Genomic DNA, 16,704 nt, shown 5'->3' on the forward strand with positions numbered 1-16,704 from the left:
CTGCATTTGCATGGAGTCATTTCGGGGGAATCATGGACAACTGAAATGAAACTCCCACACCCGGCTTCTTAGGAATGAGAGAATAGTCTTACCACTGTGGTAACTGGCTTCATTTGATCAGAAAAAAATTAAAACTAAAAATTAATATTCCTTTAATTTTAAAAATTAAAAATTAATTTTATTGGTAATTATAGGATATTGTGGCGTTTTAGAACGGAGAGGGGAAAAATTCAGAAAACAATGTTTTCACACACAGTACATTTTCCTAAATTTACCCTGATGGTTTCCTAATTCCTATTAGTTTGTGAAAACAAATAGTTTATACCTTACAATACTATACCAGCATCGGACGTTATGGCTTTGTGGAACGAAAAGTAAATAAAAAAGGAAAATATGTTTGACAAGTACTAGAGACATCCCTAAGTTTACCCTGAAAACATGATTTCTTAATTCCTACTGTTTCGTGGTGAAAAATTACAGTTTAAAGCTTACATTACAATACCAGTGTTTTCACACTGCCACCGCCAGTTATTGTTTACCCGCGATCATGTATGGTATCTCTTTGATTAGCACAACTGTAACCAACTATGAAGAATTAAAAATATGCCAATTCTTCCGTTTCATGTATTAAAGTTTATCCCTGGATACTGTTGGCTTGATCCTGTGATACATGATGCTTGCTGTTTTAATTCAGTACATCGGAAGATCCTGTACATAAAAAAATTTTTGTCATAAAATATCTAATGAATTATGATCATAAGTCAAACAAAAAGGGCTTTTTTTTATTTACAATTGTAATTATTTATTTAGCAATTTCTTTTATGTGCAGGATCTTCCGACGTACTGAACTAAATCAGCAAGCAACATGTACCACAGGATCAAGCCAACAGGATCAAGCCTTCAGGATCCAGGGACAAACTTGGATACATAAAACACCAGTCATATCAAACACAGAATATACGATGGCTTTGATCAAAGAATTTCCTCTAAAGACTGCAAAATTCAATGTCGGCTACTTCAAAGTACAGCAAGTATTCCTCATAGAAAATGAACGACGTTAACAATTCAATTCAAATTTTTAGTTCCCATTAGACTCATTCGTTACATTGTGACTCAAAATAGTACATAGGCCCTACTTGAAACGCAATCTAATAAAACAAACATATTGTAATAAATTTACTTTTTTCAATAATACAACATGAAATTCAAGCATTAAAAATTCTTACAATTACAATACAGTTGTTAATTAAACAAATTTAATTATTACAACACCACCTACAATGTATAAAGTTCTCCAAAAAAATTTAATTAAAACCCACATGGGTAAAAAATGAATGTCGGCGATTGCGTGAATACATTGGTATTGTAATGTAAGCTGTAAACCATTATATTTTCACAAACCAGTAAAAATTAAGAAATTTTTCTTTCTTGGTTAATTCAGGAACGTCTCTAGTAATTATGTGGAAAACATTTAATCCTATTTATTGCGGGTAAACAATAAATGCTGGCGGCAGCGTAATAGCACATGTATTAAAATTAAAGATATAAAATTTTTATTTTTTCCCAAACTAGTAGGAATTAACGAAATCAATGTTATGTGTGAAAATCATGTTTTCTGATTCCCCCCCCCCCCCCTTTTTTTTTCTGTTCTAAAAAGCAGCGACGTCCAATAATCAACATTTCCCTTAAGTTTCAAACTGTAAATTGTGGGCGTGACACGTTTCCTAATCCTTGCAGCTTGTGCCAGTGGCATGCAACTCCACGAGGCTGTTCGAGGGATCGAGTGCCAAGAGACACACTCACGCCTCCATGTTGTCGCCAAACAACTCCTCCCCATCCTCCTCCTCTTGGCTGGCCGCCCCTCCCAGGATGTCGCTCTCGTCCTCGAACATGCCCACCTCGCGGGGCGGGGACGTGGCCAGGTCGGCGCGACGCTCGCTCCGCGGGGGCGACGACGCTGGGCTCTGCAACACAAGGCCACGTGCGCTCACGATCATTATGCACAGGATAGAAGTGGGGTTGGATCCGGTTATCAAGAATACTATATTCATTTAGGATTCAATTATTTGAAATTAAGTATGGCAATATTTTGGGAACATGTATAATTAAAAATTATGTGACAACTGTTTGAGGTCATGACATCTCTAAAGGTGGGTCTACACTGTATAACAAAACAAGTTATAAAATGTTATATTACAAAGTTATACAACATGTTACAAAATGAAAAGAATGAAAATTATATTACAAGTTATACAACAAAGTTATATAACTTGTTATGAAAACGTGAAGAAAAATGTTATACAACACCATGTTTTATAACAAAATAAGTGTTATAAAACAAGTTATATGTTTCCCATGCAGTGTCGGTAAAGATCAAAGGAAGTTAAATAACTTGTTGTATAACATGTTGGCCGTTTGTCCACACTGGTATACATATTTAAAAACATGTAACATGTTATGAAACAAGTTGTATTACTTGTTATATAACTTATTATTTAACTTGTTATGTAACATGTTATGAAACAAGTTGTATAACTTGTTGTATAAAATGTTACAAATATAACATGTTTTTGTTATATAGTGTAGACCCACCTTAACAGTATATAACCACTGTCTGAAACTTCAGCTATTTATCATCAACATCCCATTAGCAAAACATTCAAATTAGTAAAACACGATTCATAGTTTTGGATGAAAATGCACTTACCGACATGGTTCACTTGACTTCAAAAAACTTCCACACACTCCGCACCACTAATTAATAATATAAAACAAATCTATCAAATTACTTTGTTTCTGCCATTTACCATAAGCGCGGGAAAACGCATAACATTACCAGCTTGGATAGCCACAATACATGTTTTTGGATAAGTTATATACCGATGCACTCACAATTATATACAATAAATAAAATATCTGCTGGACTGTTTGTGGGTTTTATAGAAATATAAACTACACGGAATTGGCTAAGCTAACACAATAGTTAGGTTGGAAACATTTTTCGGTTTTTTAATAACCATAAAAGTTTTAAGTTTTATTTAATATGTAATTGTTGGATTGGAAGCAATTTATTTCCATAATTTTTTTTTAGTATAAACCAACTAAAGTCATTTGCTAAACAAATGCGTAGAAAAAGGAGTCGTAACAGGTTATTTGTTTGCTGACGGAAAAGATAGAATTCATTTTCACTCATATTAATTTTTTTAACGTTGGTGATGTTTTAAACAAAATGGAGCGAGCTTTTAGGATTTTGGTTATATTGTTATCATGAAGAAAATTTAAATGGATTTGTTATGATAATGTAATGGTACATTAAATAAAAAAGTATTCTACCAGTGCGACGTGCTTATGATGGACAAAGTTGTAATCCATTAGTTTCTTAATGTAGGCAAATAGCGGCCAAAGAAGTAAGCAAAAATACCAGAAAAGTTAATGTAAAAATTTGAGTTAAATAATGCCCTCAGGTCGTGTCTCAATTAAGAGCGCTGGCTTCCGAATGCTCATACTTATGTATAATTTCGTTACAGAACTATTTCGCGCACTTATGCACTCTATAGTTTTTTTTTGTGCTGTCACCGTATATTTTGTTTTACACTATACTGGTAATTTAGTCGAGTGACGAGTAGTAAACTCTTGTATGATCAGAACTGTTTAGTCGAGTGGTTTAGTGAAACGGTGAGTGAATTCGATCCAGTAAAATAAATAGCTTCCACCACCCCACCACACTTGCAGCTCGACCTTTACAGGGAAGGTATGGGCGACAATGTTTTATTAGGGTTCATTAGCAGATTGCATCTATACAGCTTGACACTCGAACATCTAAATTTGCTTTTTGCGTTGTGTGAACACTCATTTGCCTACTTTCTTTTTTCTCGTCCACTCCCTTCAACACTTGACTAAATAACTGGCTTGGTGTAAACCAGCCTTAAGGCCCGTTTCAAAATGATACAGAAAGGGAGACATCTCCTGGGATATTTGACTAGCACCTTTAAATTCCTCTTTTCATTATAGCCGGCAGAAATAAGAAATTCCAAATACTTTAGGAGCTATCGAATTTTTTAATTTCATCACAATACCTGTGCATTCATGCGGCATATACCATTGTTTCTTGTTTACGAGTATGAATTTTTCTTTTTCGCGATGTAGTTGAACGACTACATAATTTTCTACTAATGGCAAAGGAATTGTAGCCTCCTCTAACTTAGGTGAGTTTTTAACGTTTCAAATTTTAATGTTTTCTTTGTTATTTGAATATTGTTGCGCAAGTAATAGTTAAAAAAATATTACGTGAGTTCCTACTGTTCATCCTTTGTCCCGGTTGGTTAGGTCAGGTCAGTTACATTATAAATAATTTAAAACTAAAGAATAATTAAAATTAATTCACATTATTTTTAATGTCACCTTAGTTTTAAAGTATTTATAATGTAACTGACCTCACATAATCGACCATTTTAATTAATTAGGCATTCACGAACACACGGCAAAATAACAAAAATGGCGGCGGTCGAATGATTACACACATCTTCTATAGCAAAATTAAGAACGGCGATATCTCCGAAAGTATTTGGAATTTCTTATCTCTGCCGGCTTTAATGAAAAGAGGAATTTAAAGAGCATATAATAAAAGTATTTTCAGATTTTTAACATTTTTTTTTTCGCAACTACCGCTCAACTACATATTTACTTCCCATCTTTAAATGTATTAAGATCAAACAAACATGAAGACTTCCACGGCAGCCGAGTACTCTGCTTCTATTTTGTTCGCACGGAGCAACGTAAATGGAAGAGCTTCGAATTGCCGAGCTTGGGTCTGTCCGCATGCCTACCATTTTAGACCCTACATTCCGCGAGATTTGTCTCCACTTCTTTGGAAATGTAAAAACAGAAATGGATCTGGACCCGCAAATAATTAATGTTTTATCATCCGCCTGTCAATTTCCCAATGCATGGAAACACAACGAATGGCAAAAAATTAGATTGAACTTCACGGTTACAAATAATTAATTTAATGGAAGAAAAAAAGTGAGATCTAGGGACAATACACGGTCAGGATTTACATATATAATAAAAAAAACTAGAAAGTATTATATCTCCAGATATTCTTGTACTTTAAATGATTTTTAACATAATTGAAATGTAAAAAAAGCTTGGCTCACTGCTGCCAAATACTCTGCTTCCATCGGTCGCACGCTAAGCGTTGCCGAGTTATTCCGTATGGGTCAGGGTCTGCATGCATGCCATTGTTAATACTCCGTTCTGTAAGTTCTGCCTCCATTTACGTGTCTTTGTAGAATGGGACTTACCGTTTGGCTCAAGGGAAGAGAGAATGAAGTAAGTGGGGGGGACATTTTGACACCAGGTGGAAGCCCAATAATTGTAAAAGAAGTCAAGTCTAAATGATCTAATTAAAATTTGTAATACTTAAGTTTGTAATCTTGCCTAAAAAAATCTAAACAACAAAAATAATAAATTTAAAATGCCACAATGTGTGTATAAAATTTTTAAGCAGACTATGAAATTTGAAACAGCCTTCTTTTAATTCTGGAATCATGAAAAATAAACTCTAGCGATGAATACAAATTAACATAGGTCAAATTTAAAATTATTTACTATTAATATTAAACACTTGCATTGAAATATTTCACTACTAAATGTCATGCATATGTTAACCTGCAATAACATCAACATGAAATAGTAAAGAAACTTGACAGGTGTTGTTGATTGAGCATAAGAGAGTTACATTTTTGTATTTCCATGTGCATTCACTTTAACACACCCTGAGGCAAATTGAGGTTATGAGAGTGTGCTCTCCGTGTGAGTTTTCTGAAGAAGAAAAATGACCACTAGCTTGAAACACACACTATGCTAACTAAGACATGGCCCTGTGTTGTGATTTTATTTTGTTGAGACTTTTTTTTATTAATTTCTTGTTAGCCAGCTATGAGTAATTATGTTTAAATTAATTTTAATATTTATGTTCAAATTGTTATGACACTTTTGCATGAAAACTCTCTCCCATCATAGGTAAAAATGCAATCCTTGTGAAACTTTTTTTCATTAGTTTTACTCAAGTTTCTTGCTTCAGTTCATTCAAGGAACCATTTTGTTGTAGTGGTCTATAATTATCAGGAAGTGTAATACTTATGATCTACTGGTGCTATCTGGCTGTCCTATTGTGTCATCTAACATTGCTCTTGAAACGGCAACGGTGAAAGTCATTTAATGCTACTTGCAACTGTTCAGATGAAAGATTTCCTGAGATCTATTGAAATTATTTGACCTGGAGGATTGGGTTGTTCCCAATTCTGTAGCTCTTCACAGATTGTACTCTCGACCCTGAAGATTGTTTTGATGCCCTCTCTTTTATTTTTAAATTTTTAGTCTTCATCCAAAGCCAGCAAGTAGCTTAAATGGTTTTAAATATCTGGATCTGGCTAGCTTCCCAAGATAAAGACCAGATGCTGGCTTGTAGAGCAAAGTAGAAGCAGAGAAATTCAACCCTCTGCCCATAAGGGGGCACGCCGAGGGTGTGAACGACTAGTTACTTCAAACAATTACTACACTTAACGTTTCTTTATAGCTTTATTGGAGACTTCTGACCTCAGCTTCTGCCCTTTTTCCATATTTACATAACCCTATTACCGATATCGTACAATTACACAGACGGCTTGTGATGGCCTGGGTCCATGTGGACGTGATCACTAACTCATGATTATTAAGCAGGGGGCAAGTGGTTTGAAGCTAAGCATTATCTGGGAGGTCCTTGATCATAAGCCTTTGCAAGTCCTCTGTCTCTGCAGGCAGGGTTGACTGTACGTAAGATTCACGGGCATAATTTATGGGGTAAATACTAGTTTGGGTTTTTAAGGGCCCCACCTACCTGGGCGCACATACAGTGAGCAAAGCTTTAAAAAAAAAAATGTAATTTGAAGGTTACTCAAGATGTCCAGGGATGTCGGTTTACGAAAAGCATTTAAGAATACACTTGAGGGCAAAGAAGTAATTCTGTTCCCGTAACCTGTTTTTAAACTGTTTTTTAAGACTATAGAAAATGGCTAAAATGCCAGTTGAAGCACCAGCGAGCATTGGACTTATCATCCCACCCACTAACACTGATACACCCCGGAGTAGGCTGCCCTTTAAATTTGTACTTCATAAGTGTCTTTATCATCTTATCACTGATACTTGATACTCCATCTTGCATTACACTATATACACACAAAGCAGATTATTGAACCAAATATGGGCATAGACTGTGACTACTCACCCTATTGCCATTGTTGGGCCACAGGGCTAGGCTAACTTTGTAGGTTATGTCTTTAACTGTCCTATTATTTTCCTATGACACATTTTGAAATTGGTACTTTTTTTTAAAAAAACAAATGTTTGTGAATACATGATACATATCTGTGAACAAGTCATCAAGATGGCAGCACTTTTGCCATTACTAATATAACGTTCTTACAGGACATGCACGGAAAACAAGAATTTTGGGCAGGGAACAATAATACTGAGTTATCATTTCATGGGATAACTGTTAGCTGTGTATCACAAAGTATTATTGGTATTCTATGATAGTTTTTTATTAACAAGAAGTATATCTGCATCGCAAAAAATGTGATTGGTTAGTATTCTATTTCCAAATGTATCATAGAATATTTGTATGCATTAGAGTTAAGAGAGTTTATTTACCTGTGTATCGTATTATATCATGATCAAATCAAATTAACATATTAATACATATATGTTGTAATTCAGCAATGGATGATTACATTTATGTTATAAATACCTGTGTATTCATGTGGGACACGAGGAGAAAATGTTAATTTTTTCGATGGACAACATTAAGAATGCCAATAAATATAAATATAACTGTGTTATAATTATGTATATACACACATGTATGAACACACATAATGTTAAAGATTGGTTTATAGTGCATTTACATGTGGTGATAGATGATTGACCAGCTAGGCTTACTATAAAGCCAGTAACAGTTTGACCAAAAAAAGTAATGTTATTTAATGTTTTGAGGTTCTTTAATTTTTTTTGTACAACAATACTTTAATGATATCTTTGTGCAAACTTATAGCGACTTGAAAGATCTGATGAATGCAATAAATAAAATCAAACTCATATAGGAGACCACTTTCACCTTTACAGGCAGTGCAATCCAGCACCAAGATTTTTCGGTTACAAAGAAATTTTTTAGTCATGGGCAGTACGTGTTTGTAAGTATATAATTTTTGAAAACACCGGATGTTTACGAGAACTTGAAACTTATAAGTACCCGGTACTTACTTATTAAATCTAAATGATGCCACTTTAGTAGACCACATTTGTGCATCACTAGTGTTAAAATAGTATTACATAATCCACATTCTCTCTGTTGTTGCTCTGTTCTGTTGTGATAATAGAGCTTACACACTATTGCTAGAAGTTTTTTTTTTTTCCAGATGAAGGATAAACTACGTATTGTATGGAAATGCAACAAATGTTTTTCCTCCAAACGCATAGAAGAAGAAGATGAGAATATATCACTTAACAGCAAGGTAATATCATATCTAGCATTTTATCTTAATTTGTGTATACTCTCTGTGGTTTCTTGATGGTGTGTAATGTGTAGGAACAAGATTATATGGTGAATTGTGATAAAACCGAAATAACACTGAAAAACATGTCAAAACACAACATAAACCCGAAATGCAAGTTATATCATGGAATTAAGTAGCATTTAACCAAAACTTAATCCAAATCATAAAAAAAAATTGGTTGTCTGTAAAGTCGGTTTACGGATGATAGTTTAACGTGACAACGTCATAACAAAACATTGATGAAATTATTGATCCAGAAGAAAAGGAAATATCATATTCGGCCTGAGACTGAGCCGTAATAGGTTTTTGCATTCAAACCATTTAGGCATTAAAATTATTATATTCTTTGAGGAAGAAATTTTTTTTTAATTTTTCTATCTTTTGTATGATAAAATCTACCTCTGCATACTTTTATGAATAAAATTGAATCAATTTTATTGAATTATCACTATTTTGTATGGATACAATGGAGTGAAATTAATTGCACAATTTAATTAATAAATTTACTTTTATTTGTATTCATTAATTCAAATATATTTATTACTTTTGAAATGTTGCGTGCGACATATTTATTTTTACAAGTACAAAAAAATTCGCAGCTGCCGAGATCCAAACCGATAACCTTTGGATTAGAAGTCATCCACGCTAACCACACGACCACGTGTCCATTTTGAGAATAATCGTTTCAGATGGTCTAAATTAATAACATTCCACGCACAATATTTGTTTGAATTTCTTTTAACTAGCATATTCTCTGTTGGACTCGAAATATTTACACGCTCGTGGGCTCATAACTATAATACGGTGTGTGATTTAGCTAATCAAATAATAACTCATGACAAATAATTACCAATTTCAAACTAAAGCGTGAAAAGTATCATACCAGCAATAAATATTTAGTTACACAGCTAAAACAATACTCATACAACACTGTTTAAATATACTGATTTACACTAGTAATTAAAATAATACGTACTTGTAAGAACGCCATTTCCTTGCGAATATACTCCCGTGCCGCGGTGCACAACAATAACCTCGAACCAGTAGGCCGCCACGTGCCGGCCGAGTTCTCTGTACCGTCCGCAACATACCAGAGAGATGCCACGCATGTAGTGGGACATCCGTAGTGGGACAATTTCGTGCGTGCAGCCAGCGTTCATCGATTTATTAGACGTTGTCACGTCAAAAGTTTTATGTTTTAGATTCAAGGAATGTCTTTTCCAGACAAAAATTTGTACTAAAGTGCATAGGTCAGAAAAATTAATTTTATTTGTTTTACTGTGCATCTTTTATTGGATCTCATTTAAACCAAAAATGCTTGCTAAATTATTTGCATTGTTCTGAATGTATCTGTTAAGACCAACTTATTTCTAATTATTTTTTTGTAATAATGCAGCATATAAATTTTACCACTATTTTGGTGGAGTAAGTATTACAAAACAGCTTTTATAAAAATGAAAACAATAACACTGAATTATTCTGTTGTAAAAATGAAATTGGGCTAAAAATAAAACCATAAAATCTTGTCTCTAGTAATGTGATGTGTCCGCCGATTGTAGAACTCTCAATTTAAATTATTATTAAAAAATGTTTGTTCTCTCAGTTTTAATCTAACAAGGCATGTCTCATGGATTGGTTTTTTTGCTCTGTGCTGTTATCTGACATCAAGATGCAGGCATGAATACATTGCCACAGATGGTTTTACCATACCTTTCAGCATTCCTTGTAGATATATCACAGAGTACCTTGAGAAAGCTGGTGGTTTTGGTTGAAACCGTATTACTTTTAGGGGCCATGGAGTTTGCCTCTTGCGAACCAGCGCGGCAGTGCTGCCATGTGACGAATTTTACGTAATTATTACTTATTTTGATGTCCAGTTATGGAATTATTGTTTATTTACTTGGAAACAAGACATATAACTCTCTGGAAGATGTACGTTGCTCTTGAAGGCTGACTGGAAACATGTAGTAGTATGCTCACTCTGCTACTCTCTACACATGCGTGTGAGATATCATAGCATGTTGAGAAACAGTTGACCTTCTAATGGCCTGTTTTTACAAAACTGATCAAAATTTATGCTTCATTAAAAAATTAGAAACTGCACCGTTGGTTCTCTTACCCTAGAGACATTACATTTAATCTATCATTAAGAAAAATAATTTCTCTACCTTCTTGTGAAATGCAAGATTTTAATTTGCACTTTTTCCTTAAAGAGTTTTTATCATACTTGTTTCCATCGTGAAGAACACTGTGGAATAATGATGCACTTGATTAATCCTCTCTGAGTTGTATAGAATGGAGGGCCTTAATGGTAATTCTAGTAAGTCAGGGAAAAATAAGGGAAGTTGAAATTAGTCAGGAAAAGACAGGAAATTTACTTTAAAATCTCAAAACGTTATGGTAATTCCATAGTGATAGTAATTTGAGGGTAAAATGTCATACTCCAGATAATGTTTTAGTGCATAGTCATTCACTGTAAAAGGTTGTATGCAAGGGTCTGTTTGAACAAGTACAGCTAAAGGGATGGTGGAAACTGGATTATCATTATTTCTTTCAGAAAAATGCAAATTAATTATTTTTAAAAACTTGTCCGGGAAATTAGTAATTTTGGTCATGGAAATTCATGGAAAAGTTAGGAAAATTTTTGTACTTATTTGTGTGAACATCCTGTAATATTCTGTGTTATTTTTGCAGTTCTGCTTAGGTTTGACCTGATTAACGTATGAACATGTGGTAAGAGGAGGTGGTATTAATAGGTTGGAAAAGAAATTGCCTATGTTATTATGGTGACAGGTGCGTTCATGCTATCTGCACCACCTTCAGAAAGTGCTGCTGAACAATTACCAGAACTGCCTTCTTGAGGCCACCAACCATGACTTCTCCGCGAACGATGTCCGCAGCTGTGCTGCTGAAATGGAGCTTCAGGCCATCTACAAGTGTGTGGTGGTCGTGCTGTACCAAAGGGCCATGGCCAAGATGGTGAGCTCCTTTACAGTTTTCCGCACACAGACATTACCTGGCTTCTGTTGTGTGTAGGATAAAACTTTGTTCCATTTTTTTTTTGTTCTTATTAATGGTAGATGCTGTACAGATAAGGAAATGGATAGCTTACAACCAGGTTTGACTAATCTTGTATATAAATATATATGTATGTATGTATATGTGTGTTTTTATATATGTATATTACTGTACTAACATTTAATTAGTATTGTGGTACTTAAGGATTTGAAGACCAAAAATTGAATTTGAAATGATTTAATAATTGGTAGACCAGTAATTATATTAATCTAAAATGGAGGTGTATTTTTTGTTTGTATTCAGTTATTTTTTATGTGACATCTTGAAACAGTATTATTTTTATTGTTTCAGATAACTGATATTAAAAAAGATACCAGAAGACAAAAAATTCACAAGAAGTTGAAGGACTTTGTACCAAGCAAAAGTGACGGTACAACTCAGACTAATACTGTACGGGATTTAAAGCCAGCGTCGGTGCAGACCAGCCGCTTGTTGCAGGAGGATTGTTGTTTACCGAGCCCTAGCGAATCAGAAAGTCATAAGCAGCAAGAGACAGACTGTCAAGATGTTCACATCAAGCAGGAGCGCTTCTCCCCACAAAGCATGCAGCAAACACCCCCGTCCTCTCCCGCACTTGATGAGATACCGCTGCCGGGCTCAGACCCACCCGAGTCAGAAGTGGGCTTGCAACATTCAGAAACAGCTGTACAGGTCCAGCAACCAGAGACTGCAAAATGTCCGGATTCACTGTGTGCTATTGGACCAACACAAACACAATCTTTTAAAATACTCACTCCTAATCCAGCAGTATCGTCCACACCAGACAGAAACTCCCAGCCAGAAACAAGTTCTTCAGCCTCATCATTGGATACAGTTCAAACGAAGCTAGGGTCTTCAAGCAACCAGCATATTTCCAGTGTGCAACCGTTACTATCAAGCAGCCAAATCCAACAGCAGATACATCCAGCAAGTGCACAGTCGTCTTTGCAGCAAGCAAGCCAGCAACCAGGCCCATCTTTGAGTACACAGTCACAACTACAACATGCAAGTCAGCAACTGGTTTCATCGAGTGGACAGTCACAGATTCAAAAGATAGACCAAAAATTGGTTTCATCTTTGAATACACAGTTTCATCTGCAACAAGCAACCCAGCAACCAGTTTCGTATTTAATTGGACAATCAAAGTTGGCACAGGAGACAGTTTCATCTTTAAGTGGACAGTCAAAATTACAACATGTAGAACAGAAACCAGTTCCATCTTTAAATACACAGTCACATTTCCAACATGCAAATCAGCAACCAGTTTCATGTGTGAGTGGACACTCACAGTCACAACATCCAAGCGAATTACAGGTTCCGTCTTTAAGTGGACATCCAAAGTTAAAACATACAAGCCAGGAACCAGTTTCAGGTTTGAATGAACAGTCACATCTGCAGTATTCAAACCAACCAGTTCCATCTTTGAGTACTCTGTCAGTAGTGCAACATGCTAGCCAACAACAAGTTTTGTCTGTAAGTGGACAGTTGCAGATGCAACATGCAGTCCAGAATTCAGTTTCATCATTGAGTGTGCAGTCACAGCTGCAGCATGCAAACCAACTACCAGTTTCATCTTTGAATGCACAGTCACATGTGCAAAATTCAAGCCAGCTACAGGTCTCATCTTTGAGTACACAGTCACAATTACAACATGAAACTCAGCAACCAGTTTCATCATCAGGTGGACAGTCACAATTGCAACATTCAAGCCAACAAGCCGGTTCATTTTTAACTGCACAATCAAAATTGGAACTTACAAGCCAGGATCCTGTTTCATCTCTGAGTATACAGTCACAGTTACAACATGCAAGTCAGCAACTGGTTCCATCATTGAGTGGACATTCACAAATGCAGTATGCAAACCAACAACCGGTTCCAACTTTGAATACACAGTCTCAGTTTCAGCTTGCAGACCATAAACCAGTTTCAGTTTTTAATGAACAGTCACAGTTGCAACATGCAAACCAACAACCAGTTCCATCTTTAAGTACACAGTCACAGTTACAACATACAAGTCAGCAACTGGTTTCATCTTCGAGTGGACTGTCACAGTTGCAACATGCATGTCAGCAACCAGTTTCGTCTTTGAGTTTGCCATTACATTCAGAACATGCCAGCCAGAAAAAAAATTCATCTCTTAGTGGAATGTCACAGTTGCAACTTGCAAGTAAGCAACAGCTTTCACCTGTAAGTGGACATTATCATGTGCAACATGTTATTCAACAAAAGCTGGAATCTTTGAGTAGCCATCCCCAAAAGCCGCAATGCCAGGTTTCTCTGAAAAAGCGACATGTTTCCAGCCAGCCAGAGTCAAAGAATGTGATCCAGCAACCTGTAAAACCAGGTTCCAAGATTCAGTTATCTTCTGCTAGCGAAAAAGAGCTTCAGGCACTTGCACTTCAGCACTTGCAGGCAGCGTATGAAAAGTGGTTACTTACAGCCAATAAGGAGCAACGGCTGATCATCGAGCAGCAGCAAGCCCAGTCGAGCGGACAGGTGCTGCAGTCAGCTAGCCAACAGAGGCTGCAGGCGGCGTGCCTGCGACGGCTGCGGTCTGCATACCAGGCGTGGTCACGAGAGTGCACCACGGACAATCTGCACAGGCTGCAGGCGGCTTACGTGCTGTGGCTGAATGCAGCTACCTCACGCCAGGCTAAGCCAGTGGATGAGACAGATGTGTCGGCTGAGACTGGCCTGTCTGGCAGTGGTGGACTGCAGGTGTGGCCTCCTAGCTCACTGTCTCGGCTTTCGAGACCACGGCAGCCGGTGCAACCGTGTGTGCGCCAGCCGCAAGATGCCAGCCCGGTTAAAGTCTCTTCCCTCCTAGACTCTCAACAGATACAAGTCGTTGACCACCAGGAGTCCAACACCGCCAGTTGGCAATTCCCTAGCAGTGATCCATGTGATACTGTAGTGCCAAATGCAGCCAGTAGTGATGCAGGGTTGGTGCTCCAGAAGACAAACCTGATTCGCAGGTATAGACAGCAGCAAGGCAGTGGCGGCGTAGTGGAAGTATCTCCTATTCCAGTCGTTCTTTCCCGCAACACTGGGTTGCTTCACAAGGTCCAGTTCCAACAGCAGCCAAGTAATCCAAACAACATTGAGATCATTCCTGTTAGTGAGGATGCACTGGTTAAAATTGAAGCTGAAGAAATAGCCGGTCGTGAAATTGCAGTCATTTCAAGTCATGCAGAGAGTAAAAAATTGATTGTTTCTCCCTGCCGCAATGAAGGTACCAGTTTTGTTACTCCACTTAATAAAAGGAATAATGATGATGACAAAGAAAACAAAGAAAAAAGCGATAAGGATGTTTCCAAAACTGATTCTGTTGCAACTCAGAATGAAGTTGATAGCGATGATGCATTGGAGCCAGGACCCTCGCCCACCTTTTCTTCAACTGATAGTGAAACCAGCAGCAAGGCTTCATCTTCTAAAAGCTCTGTGAATGGAGAGAAAAATGTTGGCGGAGAGACTGAAAAAATTGGAAGTGAGATTAGCAGAGAAGAGTCAGTGCAGCCTGACCACATCTGTACTGAAGTCAAGGAAGATTTTCAGACCAAACTGTTGCTTCGGGAACTTTTGTCAGGCAGCAACACACCAACTGACGAGTTGATAGAAGGCACTGAGATTCCATATGATGCCATAGTGTCTGGTCTCGAGGAGCTTGGCTCGCAAAACGCCAAGAAACGAAAATCTGAAACAGATGTGCAGTTACCAGAGAAAAGGACGAACATGTCTGTGGTGAGTGCTGATGTCGAGTCTGCAAAGAGTAAGGTGGACAGCAACACCTCGGACAGCCCGGAAAAAGGATTTTGGGCACGTGAGCTGCTGGCACAGCAGATTGCGCTGGCGCATGTGTGGCAGAAGCTCAGCTGCAACGTCCTGAAGAAGGCTAGGCGGAAGCAGCGCTGTGTTCGGCTGTTCGGCTCGGATGAAGACCTCGTGCTCACGGAACGGGAGCTCAACATCTGCAAGGGTAGGATCATCCCATGGATCGTGCGCGAGTTGAAGCCGTACTACCGTGAGGGAAGGGTCATTTCTCGCCCCGTATTCAAGTCGGTTGCCCGTCATACGGCTAACCGCCTCGTCAGCCGAAACTGCTACCCAGGTGAGGCTTTACTTCTACCTTGTTTTTTTCTAGTCTATTATGTCTTGTATGCATTTATCTTTGCTTATGTTTCACTAGGAGACACCTTAAACTTACTGCATCTATTGCCTCTCTTTGGAATGTTTTAAATGTGAAAGGGTGTGTTACAGTACTGTCATCAACCTGATTGCAACTCGTAATCTGTAACTTTTAAAGTGAAACTTTTTTGCTGAGGGGGCAACAATTTTTGAGCGTTACAAAAATTCAGATTGCATGCTGAGGTGAAATAGCTAGGTATGTAGAGAGGAGGGGAATAGGTACATTTTGGGGAAACCGGTAGAGGAGACTGCAGGGAAAGGTAGACATGATGGCAGAATTCTTGCACACTTGTGCTCTTGCTATCTTGTGCATTTGCTCATTTGCACACTCGCACACTCGTGTTCTTGCCATCTTGTGCACTCAGTTACTTGCGCACTTACCTACTTGCACATTTGAGCATTCACACACTCATGCACTTGCATATGCGGGGTGGTTTTTTGGGGGTGGCGCGTCTGGGCTATCCACACTCTGGGGCCATTGGCATGGTCGGTGATCACTGGAGCAGCCTTGAGCGGGCTCCATGTGGCAGCGTGTGGCTTAAGGTTTAACCATGCAATGCTGTAGGCAAAGGCTGGTCGCGGCAGTAGAAACCCACCTGCACCTGACACCACCCCATTTTAAGGGAGTATTTGGGCAGAGAGTAACACAATGTGGTTTGAGCTTATTGTTGTGCACCGTGCCACGGGCCATATTAGCAAGAAAATATTGTTTTTTCATGTACGTATTATTATTTGAATTGTGTTAATTAGTATTGTTAAACAGTCTTATGTGAGTACATATTGTTTTAGCTTTGTATAGCTGGTATAATGCTTTTCACGCTTTTAGTTTTACTGTTGTTATGGGCCCACGAGCATGTAAATATGTTAA

The 16,704-nt window shown here is 37.5% G+C and overlaps 2 protein-coding genes across 8 annotated transcripts in view; one reads left to right on the plus strand and one right to left on the minus strand.

The window, feature by feature from the left end:
- The window catches only part of LOC134542341 (DNA replication licensing factor Mcm2), a 63,044-nt gene extending 60,162 nt beyond the window's left edge, over window positions 1–2,882 (minus strand). The window contains exons 1-2 of the mRNA XM_063386498.1: window positions 2,708–2,882; window positions 1,804–1,964 (exon numbers count right to left, since the gene is read on the minus strand). Of these exons, the coding sequence (XP_063242568.1) occupies window positions 1,804–1,964; window positions 2,708–2,713 (167 nt within the window). The 5' untranslated portion in view covers window positions 2,714–2,882. The remainder of the gene's footprint in view (window positions 1–1,803; window positions 1,965–2,707) is intronic.
- A 245-nt stretch (window positions 2,883–3,127) lies between these two features.
- The window catches only part of LOC134542343 (uncharacterized), a 31,516-nt gene continuing 17,939 nt past the window's right edge, over window positions 3,128–16,704 (plus strand). For 2 of the 7 annotated variants that reach the window (XM_063386506.1, XM_063386508.1), the window contains exons 1-4: window positions 3,136–3,407; window positions 8,457–8,552; window positions 11,388–11,573; window positions 11,964–15,759. In XM_063386506.1, the coding sequence (XP_063242576.1) occupies window positions 8,457–8,552; window positions 11,388–11,573; window positions 11,964–15,759 (4,078 nt within the window). In that variant the 5' untranslated portion in view covers window positions 3,136–3,407. Of the gene's footprint in view, window positions 3,408–3,449; window positions 3,676–7,467; window positions 7,625–8,456; window positions 8,553–11,387; window positions 11,574–11,963; window positions 15,760–16,704 lie in introns of those variants that run through there. The other 5 variants (XM_063386510.1, XM_063386504.1, XM_063386507.1 and 2 more) reach the window with 5 other exon arrangements.

Source organism: Bacillus rossius, assembly GCF_032445375.1.
Source record: "Bacillus rossius redtenbacheri isolate Brsri chromosome 4 unlocalized genomic scaffold, Brsri_v3 Brsri_v3_scf4_2, whole genome shotgun sequence".
Classification (NCBI taxonomy): domain Eukaryota; kingdom Metazoa; phylum Arthropoda; class Insecta; order Phasmatodea; family Bacillidae; genus Bacillus; species Bacillus rossius.